Genomic DNA, 20,816 nt, shown 5'->3' with positions numbered 1-20,816 from the left:
TTGTTTGTTTAACATTGTGAAACTTCTATGTTTCAATTTATGAGTTTTATTTAATTTTTTGGATGTTAAAAATTTTATGTAACGGCAGTTTCAAGGATATACATCATAATTCCTAAAAAAAATCTATTTTTAGTACGTACGTTGACTTATGATTTAGAAATTATACATATAGTGTAATTAATTATAATTATTTTTCTTACTGTAATTTTATCTGTAATTAAGGTATATATGTGTTTATGTATTATCTTGAAGTACGGGAGTGAACGATTGCAGCCAAAAATTTTTACTATGATACAATGGCTCTGATTGTTAACTATTACTAACGTAGAAAACATAGAAGTTTGTGCCCTTTTTTGATTCGTAATAAAATATTTTGGTAGTGAAAAAATTTTTTAAAGATTTTTAAAACTTTTACAAAGAATTATAAAAAAAGGACATAAATTACATTTTTGATTGCTAAAAAATCTTTTTCCAAACTACAAATTTTCAATTTCTGACTTATTCTTGGATTTAATTTGAATAAAAATTCTTTTTGCACTCATATATCTCGATGGCACAACGTATAGTTTGGGGTTTCTCCATATGCAATCATAAAGAATCAAAACTCAGTCCCAGTGATAGTTGATAGTCAAAGAAAATGCTAATAAAAAAGAGAATTATTTTTTATATAACTTATAAGATGATGATCATAAGGTGCCGGTATTCAATGTTATTCTAAGAATGTTTACTACATTTTCTTTATTTTCCCTTTAATTACTTCAACGTTTACATTAAATATAAATAACTTTGTTATTTTAATCTTATGTTATTACAAAGACCATTTGATATCCTTTAGTTTTTTAATAATTCAACTATAGCATTTTTTTATTGTAAATCGTGTGGTAAAAGACCTTCGCTGATATTACCTAAAAATTCTAGAGGGAAGTTAATAGTTATGTCATCATGTGTTTAACTTTCTTGTGAGTCGTGTAATCAACGCTGTGATAAGTTGTGGCGTGTCCTTTCATGTACCTTATTTTTTTTTTCAAAATTTTAGTGTAATTATTGTGGGATGTTAATATACTGTTTTTCAATGAAAAATCGTTAATTTTCTGAAAAACTTTTCGACAAATGTCATTTTTATTCATTCATTTAGTATTTAAAAGTTGAAATCGTTGCTTTTTCAATGGTTAACAAGAATGATCAAAATTTCTCATCAATGAAACCAATACTTTTGTTTAATCATAGAATATTACCTGTAGAATCGCGCAAGTCTCTTAAAATTCTGTCAACAGCTTCTGATATTCAAGTATCATGGAAGTTTTATTCTGAATGATTACATTTATTCCTCATTTTTTTTTTATCTCAATCGATTTCTAAAAATGCAGTATTTATAGTACTTAATTTTACAATCTAAAAGTTCTGTATCTCGTCATTTTTTCGGAAGTAAAATTGAAGCAATGTCTATCTTAGCCATTTGATATTACTTTTTTCTATATTGAATAGAATGATAAATGAGTATTTTGTGTTAAAAAAAGTCTTTCTAGAACCACCAGGACCATTGACGAAAAAAATTTTTTTTTTAATTCAGCAACATAGTGAGAAATCAACTTTTGATCTTTATTTAATTGAATAACTATTTCATTAAATTTTTGTTTAAAAAATATATTTACGGTAATCATCAGTAACATTTTTGTTAATCGATTCCGTTACTTTTGGTAAATTAAAATCTTTACAAGACATATTTTCAAATTCAAACATTTTTTTTTCAATGCAAAAGTGCGGTATTTTTGTTATTGTTAGTCTCCCACAAAAAGTTTTTCATATTTGTTTCAAATTATGTTGCTTTTAAAGTTCTTAGACATTATAAACCAAGCAAAAAATTTTCGAACTCGTTTGGATAACATGACGTTTCATGCTCTTCAAAAATAAAGTCAATTCGTGAATCGTGCTCTACTAACATAGCTGATAGCTGCTTCTTCAAATGTATTATAAAAAATAAAGATAATATTATAAGTAATACTGTTAAAAGTTTAAAATCTGTAAAAGTTTTGTTACCTTTTACCTTAATCAATATTAATTGAAAAACAAAATTTTTCTGAACTGTGAGAGAAACCATGTTCAATTTACCAGTAGTAATATTTTTATTAGAATGTATCCGTCTGACCCATTGCTTCTTTTGACTGATAAATGTATAATATTCAGGAATATCAGCATATACAATAGAGCTAGTAAGACTATCAATTTTATTTGATTCAAAATATTTTGTTAACGAAGTTTTCTATTTTCCAAGGGATCATTACATTTTATTTCTTTAAAAAACTAGTTTTTTTACTCTCTTTATGGACGAGTAACTAAAATACCGGATGATTCTTACCACAAAGAGAGAATACTAGAAGTTTCCATGCTATCTCCATAGGATTAAAATATCTATTTTCAATAAATGTGATATCTTATGAAATATTTCTTTATTTTCGGATTCATTTTCTTTCTAATTATACAAAAAGAACCTATTGGACCGCGTTTGGAAATACGCATATGAGAAAGTAGATTTTCTCAAAGGTGCGAGCCAAGTGAGTAAAGGTTGGGTCTTGAACTCGTGAGCATGCGTTACTAAGCCCTTCGAGCTGCAATAACCACAGCCTAAATCACTAAACCACCGTAGCTGGTGTCTCTTACATTATGGATAACCATTTTTTGTGATTCTTGTTTTGCAGATAAAGAATTATGGAAAAAACTTCCTACAAATTTGATTCTTTTTTATAACATGGACTATTACTGACTTATTATTTTCGTATAAAGTGACAAGATTGTGTGCAAAGGGCAGTCCCCTTCTTTGAAATGCAATGGTATAGACAAATGCAACAACTTCACCGAATATGTGATTTTTTGTAATATCATCTAAAATTAGATTTAGTTTTGTTTAAAAAAGTCTTACTATTATATTTAGTACGCCACTTGGTAATATATCTTTTGGAAATAAAAAAAAAAAGTTATTTCAATTTTTTTTATTTAGAATTACATGTTATGGTTATAAATAGGTCTGCCTTTTCCAATTTTCTCATAACAGACATAGCATTCTTATAATGTTGTACGTATGTAGATCTACCTATGTAAGTAGATGGTAAAATAAAAGCGTTCCCCATTTTTTCAATTTAAAAGTTTTTTTAAGTATTCGGAGCGCTGTTCATCGCATGATCTAATAATCCCATATAGTAGGATAGAATTAGCTTTTTTTTAAAAAAATTTCTATTAGTGCGAAAAAAAATCATGGTGGTAGTTATCCGGTTTCTAAACAAATCTAAATAGTTTTAGACTCCTTTACACTCCACTTTGTGTTATCTAACGGCCCAAAAAAAATGGTAAATGTGGTCAAAAATGGTTTCTCGCGAGAAAAAAACTAGAAAATCGGACAAAAAATTGCACTTTTGAAAATATGCGCCATTTCAAAACAAAAAAAGTAAGCTCTAGTGGAATAAAATTGGCCCAGCTGTTTTTTCGCAACTTGCCAAAAAGTGCTCTTTTGAACCGTTTTTTAAAAAAATCTATAATTCACGTTCATTTAAATATTAGGACTTAAGAATTAAATACAAGGTAGATCTTGTGCCTCTTAACATTTACACTCAGTTTCAAGAAGACTGGTTGTAAACTTTTTGCAAACCGCTGCAAGAAGCAAAAAATGGTACCTCCGCAAAAAAGTTGGACGTGGCTGGTTTTTCAACATATTGCCATTTTTCAAACAGTATTTTACTCAGAGAAAGTTACTCGATTACCTATTTAAATGTCGATCCGTTTGACATCTCGGAAGTACGCGAAAAATTGATGTTGGAAAAAACTTGGATATTTTCCGTAGATGCAGTGGTGCGACAACCGCAATTTAGTGTGGATATTAAGGGGCACAAAATCTACCTTGTATTTAATTTTTAAGTCTTAATATTTAAATGTACGTGAGTTATAGATTTTTCAAAAAACGGTCCAAAAGAGGACTTTTTGGCAAATTGCAAAAAAACGGCTAAGCTAATTTTATCCCACTAGAGCTCATTGTCTTCGTCTTAAAATTGCGCATCTTTTTTAACGGTACAACTTTTTGTTCGACTCTCCAGTTTTTTTCTAGACGCAAAAAAACCATTTTTTATCACATTTATCATTTTTTTGGGCCGTTAGCTGGCACAATTTGGAATCTAAAACTATTTAGATTTGATCAAAAACCGAATAACTACCACCATGATTTTTTTAGCGCTAATAACAATTTTTCACAATTAACCATGCTTTTTTTCTAATTCTATTCTAATAATATAGCGGTCTATCCTTAGAGCTTTCTGATTATTTCTGAAAAAATCCATTCTGTTACTTTCTACTGTTATGTATTCGTGCAGAAAAAATTACTCAGTCAGTCTTTCACCGTAAAGTATGTATTAAGAGTCATACCATTCAATGAGAACAGTGAGCACGCCAAAAAGCTTGCTGGGACGGTAGGGAGGAAGACGCATATCTTGACGCACGTCTGGAGTCAAGCAGGACTCAGAGTAGGGAGAACTATAAGGGACCACATATTTGTATTAAAGAGCATGGTAAACAATGATTTAAAGATGGAAAAAGGTAAGGTGTTTGTATGCTTTATAGATTTTAAATCGGCTCTTGATAGGATGGATAGGGAAATATTGTTTGAAAAAATAAGAAAATTAGGTATTAAGGGAAAGTTCCTGGAGATAGTTAAAACATTTGCGGCAAAACGAAGAACTAAGTTATTACAACTGAAGGGATCTCGGAAACATTCGAGACAAAAATAGGTGTGAGGCAAAGGTGTCCCTTGAGCCCGTTTCTGTTTAACATCTGCATTAATGATATTGAAGATAAGTGGAAGAAAAAAAGTGAGGGATAAGTTGTTATCGGGTGGGAAAAGATTTTCAGTTTGAAATTTTCAGATGATGTAGCTGCGGTGGCTAGCAGTAGGGAGGGTTTACAAAGAATAATTAATGATCTGCAAAAGTATGAGGCGAAAAATAAGATCGAAGTCAACACGGAGAAAACAGAGGTCATTAAAGGGGGCAAAAAAAATGAAAAATTTCGATTCAGAGAGTAGATGATATAGATTGTAAGTCAATATAAATATCTTGGGTTTAGATTCTCGACAAATGTACTGAGTATGCATATAAATGAAACTGCAAGTGAAATAAAGATAATAAACACAGTTTGGAGAGTATGAAAAAGGACAAAGCAAAGTAGTTTAAGAAGAGGACTTTATCTATTACACAATAGTGAAGGCCAGTTGTTAATATGGAGTAGAGGTGTGGGGGTGGAAAAGATGAGAGCAGACCGAAAAAATACAAGAAAAATTCGTTAAAATGGCATTGGGAGTCAATGAGAATACTCCGGCATACATTTGGAGAAGGGAAGCAAACAGGAAAATCTAGAAATTGAAACATCGAAATGTAGAAATAGCAGAAATGAAGGACGATAGACGGCCTAAAATATGCTTAAAAGAGGAAATAAGGGGGCTTGGAAATAAAAATGTGTCAACCTGGGGGGAAACTGGTAGAGGAAGCCTTTAAAGAAGTAGGTGATGGGATAGGTTTGAATGGAGTGTTGGATACTCTGGAGGGATGGGATTTTGTAAGGAGAATGACAGAGGGGCTAGAAGTTACGGAAAATCAGGAAGTACAGCAGGATTAGGTGAGGATTGAGAATTCGGAGTGTTGTGATTATTATAAATACATCAAACTAAAGTAAGGAGTGGAAGATTACTGGGAAAGGGAGTAGTGGGGAGAAAGTGCAAAGAAGCAATGGATGAGTATTAAATGTGGGAGCGTAGAAAAGGCGGGAAAGAAGGGGTTTGAAGATAGCATTTGTAGAGTGTGCATGAGAAAGGAGGAAAATATTCAGCATATTGTTGCTTTCCAGGTAGCAAAGAAAAAAATCAATAAAGAATGGGTCAGAGCATTAAGGAAAATGGGGTTGAAAGGGGCAGAAGAGACAACAAAATTAAAGTTAGCCAGACTTCTGGAATGGGATCCGGTTAAGATAGTATACAAGTATTTTATGGAATTTAAAAAATTGGTCAGATCAAATGCTAAAGTTAACTACAGAAGTAGAAAACAAGTCATAGCGAATAATAAAAGGTTAAAGGGTAGGGAATTAGAAGGGTACAGAGAGAAAAGCAAAGGGGAAGAAGCGAGTGATTGGGATTTATGAGCGAATTATTAAAGCACGGCATGTCGTGCGCGGGGCATATACTTGTACATGTTAAAAAATGTAAATCTATACAAGGAAAGAAATAAGTAAAAACAGGATAATATATTTTGAACAATATTTGTAATTTTGATTCCACGAATTAATATTTTTCATTAAATTATTTAAATTAGTAAGAAAAATTAATTTTCAAGACTTTTGAATTTAAAAGGAAAAAATTATTATTGAATACTTAACTACATTATTAGAATTAAATCAAATTAATTTATCATTTTAAATCTTATAAAAACAATAAGAAAATTAATAAATATTATAACATGCTCTAAAAAGTATTCTTAGAATTAAAATTAATAAAATTATTTTTCTCCATTTTAAAATATTTATTACACTCATAATTATTCTTAATCATTTGAAATATATAGGTAAAGCTGTATAAACTTATACATAAAAGAAATCAAAATATTTCTAAGTAAAGTATAAAATAAATTATTCCCTTATTTAATATTTTATTTCGTCTTTTAGATTGTAAGTTAAAATAATTTACTTAAACAAATATTATAGATAAATATAACCCATCAGCAATTATTATTATTGAACCCCCATAATATCCTTAAATTTTTATGTAAAATAATTCAATTACTATTATTTTTATATGAACTACCGATAAATAAGCAACAATAATTTTTATGTCATAATAACGTTAACATAAAAGTCTTAATAACAATCCAAAAAATCTTAAAATTGTAATTGAATCAATTGAAATTATTAAATTAATAATTATTATTATAATAAATTGGTGTTATCCACAACCACCTAATTTTGATATAATTCTTACTAAAATTATTGATCTGATTACTGGAACTTCAATGTAAGCATTAGGTAATTAACTATGAAATAAAAATTCTGCCGAGAACAAGACATAGTGCAGTGCTGCAAGAATACGACGATTAAAAATCGAAAGGAAAAGGATCCGATCATACACGACAATTCCGGTCATATTTTACAAGCAGCGGTGACAACAGCCCAGAAGCTAACAGGTTTAGCATACCAATTGCAGATTATCACTGTATCAAGGAGACAAACGGCTAATGCTGAAGGAAAATGGTCCCCAAAATTTTATTTCTGCTAGTGCGTGTATCGACTAGTACGAAAGTACATGTAGAATAAAATTAATTTTATCCTTTACTCCCGAGGCAAGATAGGGAAGGTACTTATTTGGCGAAGATAAGGTTGTGAGAAATTTTTATTTTTGATACATACTTATTATTTCATCCGCTCTCCTTTTTAGTGTTTTTTTCTCTTAAAACCCTAAACAAATATTACGTGAGATAACAGACTTCAATACGCAATGGACTAGAAAAACTTTTTCAAAATGAACGTAAAATAAAGAGATTTTATTAGTAGGCTTTGTAAAGACACAGAAAACAACTCACACCTATATCGACTAAAGGATTTACTACTATTTTTATCACTATCTTTTTAACGAAAACAGACAACAGATATTTCCAAAGGAATATTTCCCCCCTTACTTATTACCAAACGAGTATACAGTATAAAATTTAAAAAACCAAGTGAAAGACAAATACCGCTCTTTTACTTTTTTGTCTCGCCTCCTACTATTCTTTTTGTCCGATTATTATTAAGCCCTGACATAGGTAATGAGACGCAGCCCCGCAACTATGAGAATACAAAAGATTTATCATAATCAAAAAGGAAGATACGACTCATGATACACGCCCCCGCGTTTGAAATTTTTATGTACATACTGTATTTATATTAAGATATTTAATAGAATATTATAAAATATTGCCACGGTATTATTTTTCTTTAAAATACACTCTTATCAACATTCTGAAATAAATTATATTAACATAATGTCAAAAATAGGATAAATGGAACAAGTATTGAAATCAAAAGCTCCTAAGATTTATTTGATGTTCACGTTATAGTTAATTTCTTAAACAACAATATTTAAACAATTAAAAATTCAAATAGTAATTTTAAACTAAAACACTGTTTTCATGGAATTATTCATTTTAGTCGTTATAGTATATAAGATTTTTAAAATCTAACAAAAAATTTTACTAATAATATCTTACGAAAATTATTTGGAAAATAAAAAAAGTCAGTAGTATTAATGATTAAAGTTTTGATAAAAAAAAAGAATTTCAACCAATTGCTCAACAATGTTACAACTCAGAGACACGAATTTAATTTTAAAAAACTTATGATATATCATGTAATATAATAAATGATTATTATTCGGAAAAAAATCTTTCTAAAAATAAAAAAATTCAAATCCTTAAAAAATAAAAGTAAAATGCGAACAAAAGTTGACAATCAATAAGTAATACGTTAATCTTCGAACAAAAAAGAAAATCTTATGATAACTCAATAGTTAATCGTACTAAACCTAAACAATTCAAACACTTATTAGATAATAGTTTATATCAAAGAGATGGGAATGGATTATTCAAAATTTTTCTCTTTTTTCGTATGATGAACACTATTTTTATCCTAAAACAAGATTACCGATAGTTTAAAATATCGTAAAAAAATTAAACTTTTATGTCAACTTCATTTTTGGGAATCAATATTTTGAAAAAGTAAAAATTCTGAAAATTATTTTGAAGAATTGACTAACTCAGAAACTTATGGTACCTCAATTGAAATACCAAGTTTTGTAGAAATGATAAATCTACACATCACAATTGATGATTAAAATTCTATTAACGTATTATATTTTCGTGATTGTATGAATGATTTCAAACTGAATATTCAATTCTCAGGAACTGTGTATTCAGGTATATTTCAGTTATTGTGTTGTCAAAATAGTGGTATTAAAAGATAACTAGTTCTTCACTGCACCTCTGCGTTCGTGCCATTGTAAGTGTAAATATTAAAAAACAATTTCTTCCAAACGAACTAATGGTTCTAATTACTGTTTAATCGGTGTAAAGAAACATCAGTGTACCGTCATTAAAGTCGATCTAAAATTATTTAAGATAATAAGAAGAGTCCATGTCGCTCGCCAAGAAGAGTTCACTCCTCTATTAAACATTTCTTGTTTATATTGTTCTTTTTTCCTATTATCCCATTTTAACCTTTTTATATCGTTCCCCTTTTCTTTTCCTGTCTCCTCCCTCTTCTCCTTCCTCCTTTCCATTTGATCTCTATTGAGAGGTGATCCGATTTTATCTTTATGCCCACTTTCAATTCTTTTATCATGCTACCTTGTTCACTTTCAAGCTCCAGAACCAGATCAAGCACTAAACTACTTCCATTCCCCACAAACGTTATTTCTCTCCCCAGTCCCATTCAGTTACTCCATTTCTCATTGGCAATCCCATCTCCTCGCACATATCCAATAGTTTTTTTTCCTCTCTGTTCGTCACACTGTCGCAAGAATTCCTACTTTCCTCCATTTCCCCCTCGTGATTCATTTGCAACTTCTCTACACACGCATTCAAGTCCCGTGCTATTATTACTTGCTCACCCCTTGCAATCTCTTCTTCCGCTACCCCTTTTAATTTAGCTATTAATACATCAATATCAACATTACAGTAAACAAAAACTAAACACAGCTTTTTATCGTTTCTTAGAACTTCACCCAAAATCAACACTCCATACTTACATCCTCTGATTTTTGTCTTTCTAATAGACTTTTTCATTTCCACCAGGACTCCTCCTTTTGCTCTCCCTTTTCTGTAATTCCTTATGGCTGGGCACGCTTTCTACTCATAACTTTCATCTAATCTACCCAACTACCCTGACTTGTTGCATTTCTATATCCATGTTTCTTGAAACGCCATTATATTAAACTTGTACAAGTACTTTTTAACTAAAATAATGTTCTTTATACCCGCTATGTTTCAAAGGTATCAGTAAAAGATCCCACTTGTCCTTACCCCTCTCCTTATTGGCGAAGTGGATGCATTTTTTCCCTCTCGTCTTTTACTAGCGCCCCCTTCACTTCATTCCAATCCCACCAAATCCCTTGAATTTTTATTTTTAAATACTCCACTTGAATTCATATCATACTCGTCGTCCAACTACCTCTCGGCCGTGTGCCTCTGTTGTTGCCTTTTCACCTGCTCCTTCTGCTCCACACCCGCTGTTATCCCGTCTGCCGCCCTCTGTAAGTGTACGGGTGAATTGATTTCAGACGTTTTTGATATTACTGAGTCGTGACCCGTTTCCCAAGTAAACTTCTGTACCATCTGTCCCTTACTGTCGATAATCTGGTTACCTGTTTCTTCCACTTGCACCATTTCTTTTTGTTTATCTTAATTTCCTTTAGCCTGTAATAGCTTATCTTTCTTCCCGTCCTTCTTGCCTCTCTACCCTGCAGTCCCTACACTTGACACCGCTGACATCCCACCTTCCTCGTCCTTCTTCTCTGCTTCGCTTTGCTGGGGATCCTCCTGCGTTTTAATATCTCTCTTACCCTTTTCCTTCCACTCGCTGCTACTTCAAATTTTGTGCTCCCGCACTTTAAAAAGTTTAACATATTACTCCTTTCCTTGGATTCTTTCTTTTCCACTACGTCTTTTCTTGGATGGCCCCTGCCTTTGTTCTCTTTTTTTTCTGTCGCCGTCGATTTTCCTTCGTTCTCTGTTTGTCCCTCGACTAATTTGTCCGACATTTTCCTTACTGGCAGTACCACTTTCGTACCTTTCTTATTTTCACTCTCCTCCTGGATTACGTGCATATTTACTTTAGATAACAGTTAATGTGATAAAATGCCTCTTGAACTGTCTTTTTGCTTGTTCTTTTTCCTTTTTTTCTTCTTTTAATCCACTCCTCAATCATTTTTATGCAGAGCCACTCTTATACACGTGTTACCCGTACGACCGTGCAACCTAACCTCCTTGTTTTAAATATATTATTTTATATTATTTAAGTGGAACTTATTGTTTGTAATAAGTATATTTATATTTATTTTACGAAATATTTTTAAACTTATAAAATTAAATTCATTTATTAAATGAAATTTGACGATTATGAATTCTTAATCAATCAATATATTTAATTGTTTTAATTGAATCGCTTAATTTTTTTACTTACTGTATTTTTAATTTCATGAGTAATTATATTTTATTGTTGTGAAAATACAAATCATCATCCATAAAACATTCGATTTTTTTATTTAATAATTTTTTTATCATTCTTACATCACTAATAATTATTAGACCTAAGATACGAGAAGTTTCTTTAATTTTAGGTTGAGATGGATTATGATCAGTATCTTATTGTTTAGTGATTTATGATTAATATTTTTATACTTACAATTCTGGAATATTAACAATTTTAATAAATCGAACTGGAGATATTCTAATTATCTTATCAATCAGAATATAATAATTTATAGATCACGAAATTTCATTAATTTAAATTTTAATAATAGTATATTCTTCTTATTATGATTAGTTATAATTAGAGTTTAAGATTCAAATTTAATATTCGTTATACCATAGAAAAGTTAATCGATGGTTTTAAGTATGGATAATTCATTCACAAATCAGAACTGCGGACACTAAAGTTTACTGGAGTACTCAGTGTGGATATCGTGGGGTAAAAATAGTTGATTTAATAATCAAAACCCACGTCTTCAAAGACTATTTGGTTACTTAAGGTGGCTTCAGTGGCCTCAATGTTAAAATTATAAATAACCCAACCGAGGTTAATAAAATTGAATTATATTCTTTGAATTCCCATCTTTCTATTCGTATAAAAAAAATTAAGGTTGACGATGAAAATTGTAAGAAATCATGCTTACAAAATCGTAGTTTTAAGACGGGTTAGATAGGAAATGCAAGCTTACGCGATATACAACCTACTGCTGCACTTATATAAATAACCCGTAAGGTGTAAAAAACATACTTTCTTGTATATATTATTACGCAGTTTTCGATGACATGAGAAAAGTGTCTTCTTATCGAACAAAATCTTTAAATAATCGGAGACTAAGTATACAGTTGCGAGTGCAAGTCAGCTCTCAGCTGTCTGCATTCTGCAGAGTACATATATATAGGTATAACTACTCTTGAACTTAGGAGCGTACCATAACAGTTCATCAATTAGGGCACCATAAAACTTTTTTGTTTTTTTATATTAACTCACTAAAGTAACAAATAAAATGTAAAATATGGCTTACAACAGTCTCTACGATAATTTTATACCATATTTTAAACAAAATAATGATTAATTTTTAGTCTCCCCATTTTGATACGGCACTAGGCGCTGGAGCCACCTTAAGTAATACTACCCAACTGTTACACGCCGATTCGAATGTAACTAGGCTTATTTTGTAGAACTCCAAAAAATATTAGACACGTGTTTTTTTTCCTCCCCTAATTGCTTTCTAAGTGGTGGGAACTACCCCTGAAGTTTACCCCCAAAAACGGTTTTTTCGTGATAATTCGAGTCCTAATGAATATTTTGACTTAAAACAAAATTGCAAGTTTTTAGAAAAATATACACTATTAATCCAGATATTTTTCTCACCATAGGGGTTGCATCCCCTATTTTTTAAGAATTAAAATCGTTCAATTTCGATCATTATGTTGAAAAAAAATCTAAAAATTACTTGTAAATTGATAAAAACTTTTTTTTTTCACTTTTCTCACAAAAAATGAGATCTAGACTTTTAATTTATCTCTTGTATTAACCCTCTAATATGGTTAACCACCCCTAAAAACGGTTTTTACCTTGTAACACGATTTGTAATTAATATTTCGATCCAAAATAATTGTAAATTTTTAGAAACATGATAGCTAACATATCAGATATTTTTCTTATTGCAGGGGTTGCATCCCCTATTTTTTAAGGGTTGAAAACGTTCAATTTTTATCATGATGATAAAAAAAATCTAAAAATCACTTTAAAATGATAAAAAAATTTTTTTCTATTTTCTTACAAAAATAAAGTATAGACAATTTTAATTTATCTTTAATATTAACCTCCTAACACTATTAACCACCCCTGAATAAGTTTAGTTTTTTTCCATTACAAAAATAGCATACAAATTTATCAACAAATATTTTCATGCATAATAACTAACAAAATATCGTTGAATTGAATTCTGTGTTCAATTATCCATCTATTAGTCATTTTGCCATGCATAGCGACTACAAGAGAAAAAATTGCATACGTATACGCAGCTTTAATATACTGATAGTGTAAGTACAGCTAACAGCTTTTGCTGCAGCTGTATGGAACAGAAGTAAAAAAATTCAATGAAATTCAAATCGTATGATTGATTTTCGTGATTCATAACTTTTTTCGCAATAACCTACATTTAGCCAAACCGAGGAACAACTACGTGGACGTAGCAGGTTTCTGTTCCCTTTGGGGTGTTTTATTATCGTGAGTCCCCTTGGCTCACACGTTTGGGGTGCCTTATTATTGTGAGTCTCCTTGCCTCTCGCGTTTGGGGTACTTTATTACTGTGAGTCCCCTTGCCTCTCACTAGACTAAAAACATCATTTTGATTGACAAAACTTTCATTTAACGTAACTTTTACAGAAATGAGGTACAATTTGTGAATCGATTGCAAAGAAATAATTCATAAAAATATTTTACGTACACCAAGCACACTTGATTACTGCTAATTCAGAACAAAATTTAGTACAGTAGAAATCTGATGGTAAATTTGGACCCTTAGTTCAAAAAACGATTTACAAGGCCAAAAATATTTGTGTAAATGCTACTCAATCTGAAAAATTGTCGTCAAATATTGCTGCACAATGGTTTGAAAAAAATTTTTTACCTGTAACTGGAAACGACTCTTTACTTTTGTTAGACTCTTGGTCAGGACAGACTGAAAAAGTTCTTGAAAACGCAGATAGAGGAAATAAAACTGTAAAGATTCAGACAATACCTGCTGGTACAACAGGAAAAATTCAGTCTCTTGACGTCTATGGGTTTTGACCGTGGAAAAATTTCATCAAGAGTTTTTCAGATATTGTTTTATTGTATAATTTTGACATAAATTTACGTTTGCGTAATAATATTTTGAAATTGCAGTCACTGTAACACAACCAATTTTTGTCGCCGCGATTCGTTAATTTATTTAGATATGCTTAGTGGAAAAGTGGCTACACAAAAGAAAAACCAGAAAAGTGCCATACGCCCGTCCAATATTGCTTTCAAAATGCAGATGCGCAATGTAAATTCTCTTCTGAATTAGCAGTAATCAAGTATGCTTGGTGTGCGAAAAATATTTGTATGAATCATTTCTTTGCAATTGATTCACAAATTATACCTTATTTCTGTGAAAGTTACGTTAACTTAAAGTTGTGTCAATAAAAATGATGTTTTTGGTCTAGTGAGAGGCAAGAGAACTCACAATAATAAAGCACCCCAAACGTGAGAAGCAAGGGGACTCATGATAATAAGGCACCCCACACGCGAGAGGCAAGGGGACTCACAATAATAAGGCACCCCAAACGTAAGAGGCAAGGAGACTCACAATAATAAAGCACCTCAAAGGGAACAGAAACCTGCTACGTCCACGTCGTTGTTCCTCGGTTTGGCTAAATGTAGGTTATTGCGAAAAAAGTTATGAATCATGAAAAGCAATCATACGATTTGAATTTTATTGAATTCTTTTACTTCTGTTTCATACAGTAAGTGATCGATGAGATTTTAATTTAATTTATTAGTTTTTGTTTTAATTAGGTTTTATTGACGTCGAATAAGAAATTTAATAAAAAAAATTTTTCGCCTTTTTATCGTCATTTTATAAAATTATTAGTCTTAAAAATTGCAAAGATTGTTCAGTGTTACTGGAAAAATGTTGTTAAGATTATAATTTAAGACACATTGGGTTAGAAAAAAAGTAATTTTGGTTTTTTCCAATAGATCATGTTTAAATTGCATGTTGCTAGTAATACTGATTCAGTAAAGCCATACTACAGTGCATTTAAAAGGGAACAATACATAAAACATTGTAGGTACAAAAGTAGCATCATTCGTATATTCAGGTAATGGTTATTGGGCTTTGAAAATTGAGATCCCATAAGGTCATTTTCGTATAATTTGCTTTTTCACTTCTAAAAAGGAAAAAATCCAGCGCAGGCTCATCGAAAATTGTGTAGTGTTTATAGTGATAAGTGTTGAAGTAAACGACAGTGTCTAAATTTGTTTGCTCGTTTTCGTTTTAGAAATTTCGATGTTAGAAGTATAACTCGCTCTAGTTAGACAATCGTTAAAAAAATTGATAAAATTCTTTAAAAAATTGAGGTAGACTGATACATTTCATTTCGCGACCTAGCTATGAAACTAAAAATCGACCGTAAAAGAGTTTTGAAACATTTACATATGTCTCGATACCAAAAAAAGCTTGATACTTGCCGACTAATAACCTCTGGAGTCCCCTACAGCTCCAAACTCTCATCTACCCTTTTCAATATATTTTGCCACAACCTGCCCCAGTGCAAAGACAGTCGTGTAGCTAAAGCCCTCCTTTAATAACAAAGCAGTCTCTCAGAAGATCAAGACCTGTAACGCCATCATCAAAAGTATCAGTACCCACGTAATGCCAACGACATCCAAAGCCCTTTCATGAAGACACTGAGGTTGGTACTGGATATTACATGGTAAATCAGAAATACTCAGGTTATCAAGGAGTTTAACGTTGTCCCTCCAATTCAAGCAGTCCTTGTACTTGCATCTAAAATCCATGCTTCGATTACGGACCACCCAAACCCCACCATCGCCACGCTCGTAAACATCGAACTCGGACGCTTTGACCTTATAAGACGTCCACGCGATCTCGCGCAGAACCCTGATGATCTCCAAATATACTCCAGGTCTTCAATCCCCTATGCTTACATCGGATGCATCTCCATGATTCGCTGAAAAATCGTGACTTTAGTTTCGCTCGCTCCCGTTAGGAGCACCTATCTGCCCGCCGCGTCGCGCCGTATCCTTTACGGCCTTAACCCTATACAACACTTACACCAATTACAAGTACGTCTCCAAACACACACCACACAGTGGACTCACATGTCAGATGTACTTACAATAACACCAAAATTTAAGTTCCTCCTACTCTATTTCAGCGTAAACCAATATTCAAGCTTCGTTTAGATGCGTAAGTACCCCTCCTCTCATCCCTTTAAGAGCGCGCTGGCCTCCGAAATTCTCCGTTAATTTTTATTTTCCTTCTTCTCTTAGACCCCTTTTTTCCATGGGGAGGTTCGTTTTTAGTCTGTAGGCATACCGAGTAAATCCGACACTACCACTGGAATAGCCAAGGTGTCTATAAAGACTTTCCGCTCCTCTCTACATCTAAGCTTGATACTTGGGTTCTACATGAATTAACAGAGAAAAATTTAACGGACCGAACTTCCTTTTGTCAATCGCTGCTTAAACGAAATAAACTCTGAAAAGCAATTTTTTAACCGAATGATTTTGAGTAATGGCAAGTGGATCATGTACGACACTTCTGTTCGAAAAAAATCGTGGCCGAAGCCCGGTAACGCTTCACAAACGGTTGCAAAGCTTGTATTGACGCCAAGAAAGGTGATGCTGAGTGTTTGGTGGGGCTGGAAAGGAATTGTTCATCACAAGCTGCTTTAACCTGGTTAATCAATTATCTACTGTCAACAACTAATGCTATTGCAGCAGGTAATAAAAAAAATATCCAGAATTGAATAATTTAATACAGATGTAATGAATCATAACTTAAAATTAAATAAAAAGGTCTTATTACCCTTGGTAAATTTTTTATTTTCAATAACTTCTCGCTTTCGTAAATTAATTTTTTTTATCTTTGTTTCATCGATTTCAGAAAAATCACTTTTTTTAAAGTTAATATTCATATTTTTATTGTTGTTTTGAGATATTTTAAAATAAACAATTCAAAAAGTTAAAAAGTTTTCTATGAAAGTAAGTGCCATTATTTCGATGATTACAAAATAATAAACTATGTGCGCGAAGACTTAACTAGTTATATTCTAGGATTGCATTTAATAACTTTGAAAAAAGTATAAAATTCCTTTGCTATTCAATACTTATTACTGTTTGAAGATATCATTTTAATTGAAACTATTTTATTGGGAATGTTATTGGTTATGTTAATCAGATTTTTTTTTGTTTTCGCATATTGTATGCAAAGTGCTAGAGATCATACAATTTTTAACAAAAAAATGTTTTGTACAAATTAAAAAAAAATAGATACGCGAAAAATTATATTATAAATTAATTGCTAAAAATTAAAAATTTTCATAATTTGATCAAAGAATGATATCTTGTATAGATAAAGTTTACAAAAAAGTATTACGAAAAAAAACGATAACGAAGCATTGTGCCAATAATTTACTAGCTATACACATAAAATTTTTATATACTCAATCCTTTACTAACCTTTAATTTTTAGATAACGACATCCATAGTCTGAGTCTGTAAAGCAGAGACTTGGAAAATCAGTTTTATGGTTGACCATCTATAGAAGATCCGCAATAGTTTTTGCAACACTTGGAAGTTCGTGCATTCAGAATGAGTAAGATACTGCCAGCTCCTTAAATTTTTTATTTCGTTAATTTGGAACTTGAAATAATCTCAATTAATTTGAAATTGTATTTCTAAACTGATAAAATTGAAAGTCTTTCCTTTATTGTGTTGTTGTTTAAAAACTTTTTTTTTTAACAAGCATTAAAAAAAGTTGATTTTAGTGTTTAAGCTCTCGGACGTTTTAGTATTTATCGCCACTGTATTCGTTATGGAATGAAAATAGAGGTGTCAAAATTTTTAATCCTAATTTTTAATGAAATTTCATTTTTGTTTTATAATTAAAATTGTGGAAGGTTTGTTTCCATAAAAAAAGTTTAAATACTTTAGCGCATTCACCCCAAACTTTTACGGAATCGAGTCCAGGTCAAAGCGACAGACGGACAGTGCACCAGACGGGTGTGAAGGCAGGTTCTCATGAGTAGATAAGAGAGACTATATATACGTGCAATAGACAAAGTGGGGTGAGAGGTGGCACTCGTGTTGACATACTCTTAGTGGTCATCTGAGCTCTAGATGACGTGTGTAAGTGCTTATCTAATTATCACCTATGCATCAGCAAAAACTGCGGAATACCTCTAGCGAATATGTTTTTACTTCAGTAAACAATGTGGTACTATATGTACATCTTTATTTTATATATAATTAATCCGTAAAAACTTCGGCATGCGTACATCTCTCATATTTCGAGTCCTCACCTCAGCAAGAAATGCGGCACACGTATGCCACGAAACTGCTCCACAAAAACTGTGGCATGCACACCTCGTATATCGAGCTTATACCTTAGTAAAAATTTAGGCACACGCGTCCCTTGTAATTAACCTATGCACAAGTACTCTTCTCCGTAAAAACTGCGGCATGCGTAACGCGTATTTCTACTCTACATCTCAGCAGAAATTGCGGCACACGCGCATTTCAAGACAATTACTTTTGAAAAAAATTCATGGCAAAAACTGCGGAATGCGCATCTCTCATGTGTCAAGTAGTGTTGCAAGGCCGTCAGGCTAACCGTTAGATGGTGGTGTTCAGACTGTCCTGCCGACCGTCCACGCACAGGAGGAAACTTTTCTGACCGACCACCTGTTACTGAAGTTAGATAACTTTGATCCAAAGAATGATAAAACAAAGATACACAACTGTGATTAAAAATGACTAGGATTAAAAATTAAATGTAAGATAATAAATAACTCAGTGTTCTATTTATATGAAATTCGGTTTTGAATACAAATGTTTAAATGTGGCTTCTAATTGATCTAGGTAACTTAAAATGTTATTTTTAGCCAGTCAAAGTTTTCTGAATATTGTAAGAAAAAAATTTATACTAATTCAGTCATGATTCCTATAATACTAGTTCAGAACTAGTAAAATTCAGACAAGTATTATAGAAATTACGACTGAAGTAGTAAAATTTCTGAGTTTCTTAGGTGTAAAAAGTGTTAAAATTGTGATGTATCGATTGTACAAGACAATGTTGTTTAAACACATCCAAATAACTATTACACATAAAATTTTTTATTTTTGATGTATAAGGTTCTGATTATTTCACTTGTGCACGTAACAATAGCTTAAAAATAAACATGTAACTTTTGAATTATAATTAATTTCTTTGTTAAACATTATTGTTCCAAGATAAAAATACCCTATGCATCCATATAGTTGTGAACAGCCGGTCTACTCATTGTTCACTCAGCCTGACCTAACCAAAATAAGAATTACCATCATTTTGCAACAGAAAACTACTTTCTGACACTGACTGTTGGTGGACCGTCAGAAATTACTAACCCGGCCAATTTTCAAAAAGACGGTCATTTCGCTACTCTAATTTCTATCTGAATATTTACTATAGTGTAATTTTTGTGAACTTGAATCATATATATATATATATATGCTGTGCTGTTTCGGTTTTTTCTTTCGTACCAGCTGAGTGATAGTTTAAATTCGACAACGAACATAAGAACAATTTTTGTCACGCAAACTCTTAACCACTGAGTTATAAAGTAACTGGTTTAAAATGTACTTAACCCTGTTAAACAATGATTCAGTAGAATTTTTTGCTTGTAAAATAGTTTACTTTATTCATACTATATTACAGTCTCTATTTTAATTTTTTAAAGATTAACAACCTTCTGTACTCTACATACCATTGCATATTGGAAATTGTCTTAATTATTATTTCTATTTTTTAGGAAAAACAGTGTCGGATGTTGTTAGTCATGAAGAAGAATCAGAAAACTGTGAAGGAGTTGGGCATTTACTGTGCTACACAAACCATGAACGACATTATATTTCTTACAAATATAAAGGAGTCAAATCGTTAGGTCTAGAAAAAACATTAGAGGAAAATAGAGCTGTGTCACTACTAACAAAAAAATAAACAAACTAAGAAAATTTGATCATTATGGAGCTTCTTTATTTTTTCATGTAACAGAACAGTAGAGATTAGAAAAGTAGAATGAATAATTCACAATCAAAAACTATTTGTTTGTCATATATTCTTATAAGATTAGAAAAATGTGCAAATTAAAAAAAAATAAATATGTGTAAACAACTACACGATAACAGCTGAGACAATGTCATTTTAAATAATGAAAAAATTGTAACCTACATCACAGTGTAAAAAAAATGATGAACGCTTGAACAGTTAAAATATAATCATATTTAAACTTATTCTTTCAGAATTTTTTCATTCATGAATGTTAGATACCAGCTAAACGTTTATTTAACTTTATTAGTGCTTACACTGTTACACGTATCTTTAGAGTCGTGCTTAAAAATTAAGTAATTTATATACGTTGTTCGCACATTTGAAAATACTCCAGAGCGTGGTGAGTTTTAACGTTTACTTTACTTGAATTACATTGTAGTCTATAATATATATTCTTACGGTAAAATTCTTGTGTCGATGAGTTATGTTTTAGATCTTCAAAAACTTGGTCAAGGTTTCTGGAAATTTGTTTACACGATTCACACATGAAGGTCGTTTTTATAAAAACGCAATTTTTGCAGGCTCTAACTAAGACTTTTTAATTTGAATATTTAGAACTTTTTTATTATTTTTTCTAAGTTATATAAGATATAAACCAGTTGAAAACTCTTGGGCCCCATTTTATAATCATTTTTTGGAAACATAC

The 20,816-nt window shown here is 31.4% G+C and overlaps 1 protein-coding gene across 2 annotated transcripts in view; it reads left to right on the top strand.

The window, feature by feature from the left end:
• The window catches only part of LOC106635898 (uncharacterized), a 606,704-nt gene extending 586,398 nt beyond the window's left edge, over window positions 1-20,306 (top strand). The window contains exon 15 of one of the 2 annotated variants that reach the window (XM_014348085.2): window positions 19,872-20,306. In XM_014348085.2, the coding sequence (XP_014203571.2) occupies window positions 19,872-20,059 (188 nt within the window). In that variant the 3' untranslated portion in view covers window positions 20,060-20,306. The remainder of the gene's footprint in view (window positions 1-19,871) is intronic. The other variant, XM_014348086.2, reaches the window with a different exon arrangement.
• Window positions 20,307-20,816: the final 510 nt, after the last annotated feature.

Source organism: Copidosoma floridanum, unplaced genomic scaffold (assembly GCF_036245765.1).
Source record: "Copidosoma floridanum isolate Cflo_tuat_1 unplaced genomic scaffold, Cflo_Japanese_pri ptg000004l, whole genome shotgun sequence".
In the NCBI taxonomy this organism is placed as follows: Eukaryota; Metazoa; Arthropoda; class Insecta; order Hymenoptera; family Encyrtidae; genus Copidosoma; species Copidosoma floridanum.
This window is presented reverse-complemented; position numbering and strand designations above follow the sequence as displayed.